This window comes from Aureococcus anophagefferens (assembly GCF_000186865.1).
Source record: "Aureococcus anophagefferens unplaced genomic scaffold AURANscaffold_81, whole genome shotgun sequence".
Lineage (NCBI taxonomy): Eukaryota > Pelagophyceae > Pelagomonadales > Pelagomonadaceae > Aureococcus > Aureococcus anophagefferens.
The window spans coordinates 7414-12101 of record NW_008705632.1 but is presented as its reverse complement, the minus strand read 5'-3'; the positions used below and the strand labels follow the sequence as shown (position 1 = coordinate 12101).

At 69.9% G+C, this 4688-nt stretch overlaps 2 protein-coding genes across 2 annotated transcripts; one reads left to right on the top strand and one right to left on the bottom strand.

Moving 5' to 3' along the window:
- Window positions 1–766: 766 nt before the first annotated feature.
- AURANDRAFT_34444 (hypothetical protein) lies at window positions 767–1564 on the top strand (the record flags this gene model as incomplete). The annotated part of the gene is made up of 1 exon (XM_009043916.1): window positions 767–1564. One exon carries the CDS (start codon window positions 767–769, stop codon window positions 1562–1564), a length of 798 nt encoding a protein of 265 aa, XP_009042164.1.
- A 2766-nt stretch (window positions 1565–4330) lies between these two features.
- On the bottom strand, window positions 4331–4675 carry AURANDRAFT_7136 (hypothetical protein; the record flags this gene model as incomplete). The annotated part of the gene is made up of 1 exon (XM_009043910.1): window positions 4331–4675. A coding segment is annotated over one exon (345 nt), but the record flags the coding sequence as incomplete, so codon positions are not given.
- Between the last annotated feature and the right edge of the window lie 13 nt (window positions 4676–4688).

The following is a 4688-nucleotide window of genomic DNA, read 5'->3' as shown; positions in this document are numbered from 1 at the left end:
TGGAGCGCTTTTTGAAGGACGACGCCGTCCTCTGCGAGCACGTCGTCGCCTGCCTCGCGCAGATGGCGTTGCGGCGCCCGAAGAACGGCACGCTCATCGTCGAGGGTCGGAACGGCGGCACGCTCGTTATCCACGCGATGACGCACCACAAGGCCCACGCGGGCCTCATGCGCCAGGGCGCGTTGGCGCTGCGCAACTTCGTGGGCCGGTCGCCGGAGTTCAAGCAGCCCCTGCTCGACGCCGGCGCGGAGGCCGCGCTCCGCGACGCCGCCGCGGTTTCGCAGACGAACGTCGACGTCGCCTACGCGGCGCTCCGCGACTTGGGCATCGACGCCAAGGTCAAGACCTTCGTGCCCGACGACGCGGGCGGCTTCAAGGAGGCCGACGCGCCCATGACCTTCGGCGCCGAGTCCGCGAAGAACTTCAACAAGTCCTTCAACGAGTCCCACAACGTCGGCTCCCGCATCCGCGACGCCGACGCGCTCACGGACTTGGCCACGAAGATGGCCGCGCCCGCCATGATGTAGGGCGCCTCTTCGCGGTCTAATTTCGCCTTCTCTCGTTACAAGAGCATTTTCGTACTGCTCCTTTCCTTCAAGTTGCAGGCTGTCGCAGCGCGCCGATCGATATGGGAGGCGCCGAGCGTCGCTTACGCCGGCGAGTTTGATCTCCACTTCCAGCGCGCAGCGCTCCGTGGCAGCGCGAGAGCTCGGCCATCGCTGCAGCGCGCCGTGACAGCGCGAGCGCTCCGTGGCCGTGCGAAGCGATGGAGCTGGACCTGCTCAAGTGCGGCGCCGCCGGCGCCGCCGCGGGCCTCGTCTGCGACACGCTCCTCTACCCGCTGGACCTCGCGCGCGCCAACCTCAACGCGCCGCGGCCGACGACCGCGCCGCCGCTACCGGCGCACCCGCTGCGGGCGCTCGCCGCGATCTTCCGCGAGCTGCCCGCGCGGCGGCTCTTCCGCGGCTACGCCTGCGTGCCGTACTTCGCGCCGACGGCCTACGCGTTGTACTTCGGCGCCTACGAGTACTGGTCGCGCACCGCGGAGTCGGAGCTGCTCGCGGGCTTCTCCGCGGAGGCGACGGCGAACCCGATCTACATCCCCTACGACATCATGAAGCAGCGGTTCATGGTCGGCCGCGAGGCCGAGGGCGCGTCGGTGCCCGCGGCCGTGCGCGGCGTGCTGGAGCGGGACGGTCTCCGCGGCATGTACCGCGGCTTTCTGCTGACGTTCGCGACCTACGGCCCTTTTTCCGCCATCTACTTCCACGCCTACGCGGCGTTCACAAAGTGGGGCGGCGACGCGCCGCTGGCCTGGGGCTCGCTCTCGGGCGCCGTCGCGGGCACGGCGACGCAGCCCGTCGACTGGCTCAAGACGCGCGTCCAGGTCGCGAGCGAGACGCGGCTGTCGCTCCCGAAGGTCGTCGCGGACGCGGTCCGACACGAGGGCGCGGGGACCATGTTCCGCGGCAGCGCGGCGCGCGCCTTCTGGCTCGGCGCGTCCTGCGGCATCACCATGCACGTCTACGAGGCGGGCAAGCGGGCGCTGGGCGCGTTCTCGTAAGGGAGGCGTCTGGAGGCGTACGGAGGCGTCTCGGAAAAATGATCGCTGAACGCTCCGCGCAAAATCCTCCGTTGCTTCTCGACCACATCCAGCTGCTCTCCTCAACGATGCTCATGTCGCACCCACCTAGCACGCCCATGCGCAACCCATCCGCAAAGCCAGCACTCTTCAGCCTCACGACAACACCCAAGCACGACACCCACGAGCCGTCGTCTTTCGTGGAGCGCATGACGCCGCGATCCGTGAAGATCTGCTGCCGCCGCGGCCTCGTGCTCGACTTCGGCCATGCGACGCACCGCTCCACCGTCGCCGTGCCGCTGCGCTCGCTCGTCTTCGCCGCAACGCTCGTCGCCTGCGCGACGAGCGTCGGCGCCTTCAAGCTTCCCGGCCGGCGGCCGCGGCCGTCGGGCGTCACGCATATCCAACCGCCGTCCGCCGCCGAGGCGCCGCCGCTGGTCGGAGACGGCTGGCTCGCCGCGGCCGCGCGCGGCGCGGCGGCCACGTCGGAGGCGCCGCCGCTGGCCGAAGACGGCTGGCTCGCCGCGGCCGCGCGCGGCGCCGCGGCCGCGTCGGAGCCGCTGCTCGAGTCGGCCGCCGCGAACCTCCCGTGGCTCGACTCGGCCGCGCGGCTCGTCAAGAGCGACGTCGCGCGCTTCGCCGAGTCGCTCAAGTCGTCCGTCGTCGAGGTCGCCTGCGAGCGCGAGCACTGCACGGTCTTCGACGTCGGCGACCGCCTCCGCGACCACTTCGACGACTGGGCGCGCGCGCGCGAGCCCCTCGCGCGCTGGGCGTCCGCGCAGTGCCTGCGGCGCCTCGGCGCCGAGGAGCAGCTCGTCGTCCTCGTCGACGCGCCGGACCTCCCGGCGGCTTTGGCGCCGCTCCGGCGCGAGGTGTCGCTCACGGCGAGCCTCGCGCGGTCGCCGCGGCGCACCGTCGCGGCCCTCTTCCGCATCGTCGCGCTCCGCGTCAACGCCGTCGCCGCGCGGCTCCGGCGCGGCCCGCCGCCCGCGTCCTTCCGGCGCCGGGTCCTGCCCGCCCTGCTCGACGACATCGACTTCGCGACGCGCCGCGGCGGCGCGACGCGCGCGGCGCCGGCGTCGCCGGCGGCGGCCGCCAGCCGCGCGGACGTCGCGCTCGCGTGCCGCCGCGTCGCGGAGAACACGCTCCGCGGCGACGTCCAGCTCTACCGGGCGCTCGGCGACGCCGCCGTCGCCGCCGCCTTCTAGGGCGACGCTCGCTTGTGCCCCCCCCCCCCTGTTCCCGCCGGGCTAAAAAATATCAAAAGCAACACCTCAGGAGCTGCATCGTTGCGATTATTGAAGCAATTACACGCGATGGACGCGCTCCGAGCGTGGCCGAGTCCGCAGTGGTGAAGGTGTCTCTCTGCAGTAGGTGATTGCATGGGACGGGTTCTTCGGGCCACTGAGGCGGATTCAGCACATTTCCTACTGCAGCGGCCGACGCCGTGAAGTCGGCGTTCCGGGCCTCCATGGGGACGACGAAACGGCCGAGATCGGCACCGCGGGGTGGCCCTCCACCGCTGGAGATGTACTCGATCCCACCGGACACATACTGGGGACGGGGCTCGGGCGGTGGTGTCGGCCCAGACCGCGTTTCTGGACGTGGGGGCCGCTCGGGCTGCCGCGCCACGTTTCTATGCGCGAGTTGGCAGTCGATGTTTTCGACGTCGATGGCCGAGCGGATCAAATGGGACGCCCGCGGTACATAGACGAACGATTCCCGATGCTCCGTGCGCTCGAACACGGTCGAAAAGGGTGCGGGGGACGCCGAAAACCCTCTTCCGACCCCTTGGGACGCCCCGCGCGCGATGCGACGCAATCCTCGGGAGTGACATCCCGCGGGGAATGTGTCCGCGACAGGGTTCCGGTCCTCGCAGCCGCGGGGATCGTTGCGCAACTATGCGCCTGCGTCGAGCTACGGGCTGGAGAAGACGAGAACTTCGTCCATCGACGCTGCAAAAGGGCTGCTCGCAGCCTGATTGTTTGAGTTGCTTTTTCGAGGAATCGGTCGAGTTGCTTTTTTTAGTTTTTAGCCCGGCGGGGTTTCGTACTAAAGAATCCACAAAAAAGGCCGGTCCCGGCCTTCCGCGCGGGGCGTCGGGGGCGGTCCTCACTGCGCGGGGACCTCGGCCTGGGCCGGGGGCGCGATGACGGATAACTTCGTCGGCGACTTGGGCGTCTCCGGCGTCTTGCAGCGCAGCACGTCGTCGACGGGGTCGAGGACCTGGCCCAGCGTGAGCGACTTGCGCTCGTGGTCGCCGTTGACGGGCGACGTCGCGTCCGCGTCGGAGTCGGAGCAGAGGTTGTTCGACGACGGGATCGTCTCGAGGCCCGGCTTGGCCATGGTCGGGATGGAGCGGTAGGCGAAGCGGCGCTCCACGGGCCCCTTGGGCGCGGACGCCTTGCCGAGCTCCGTCGTGAACGACGTCCGGTCGAAGGTCAGCCGCACCATGCCGTGCGAGCCGTCGGCCTTGGCCTCCAGCAGGTCGAACCAGGGCGCGGAGCAGAGCTGGTGGATCGACGACCGCGACTCGGGCTCCATCTGGAGGAGCATCTTGAAGCACTGGCGCACGGGCTCCGACGGCGGCATCTCGCACGACCCGAGCTCGACGCGGTGGATCGACTCGCGGATGCCGCGCTTGAAGAGGCTCACGTCGTGGAGGAACTCGTCTGCGGCGGGGGGTTGGGGGTTTGAAGGTGAAAACCACGAAAAGGACGCGGCGCGAAGACAGGGCGGGCACCAGAGGTCGTCGAAGTCGTTGTGGCCGAGGACCATCTCGACCATGACGGCGCCGAGGGACCACATGTCCGCGATGGCGCCGTCGTATTCCTTGCGCGTCATGAGCTCCGGCGCGAAAAAGCCCGGGCTGCCGACGAAGTCCGTGAGCTTGGCGCCCTCGGTGATCGTCGCGCAGAGGCCGAAGTCGCAGAGCTTGACGATGCCGTCCGTCGCGCCGCCGGTCGCCCACTTCTCCGGGTCGCCGCAGACGAGGACGTTCTCGGGCTTGAGGTCCCGGTGGGCGATGCCCGCGTTGTGACAGTGGCGCAGGCCCAGCGCCAGGATGCGCATGATCTGCTTCACGTAGAGCTCGGGGCAGCCGTCC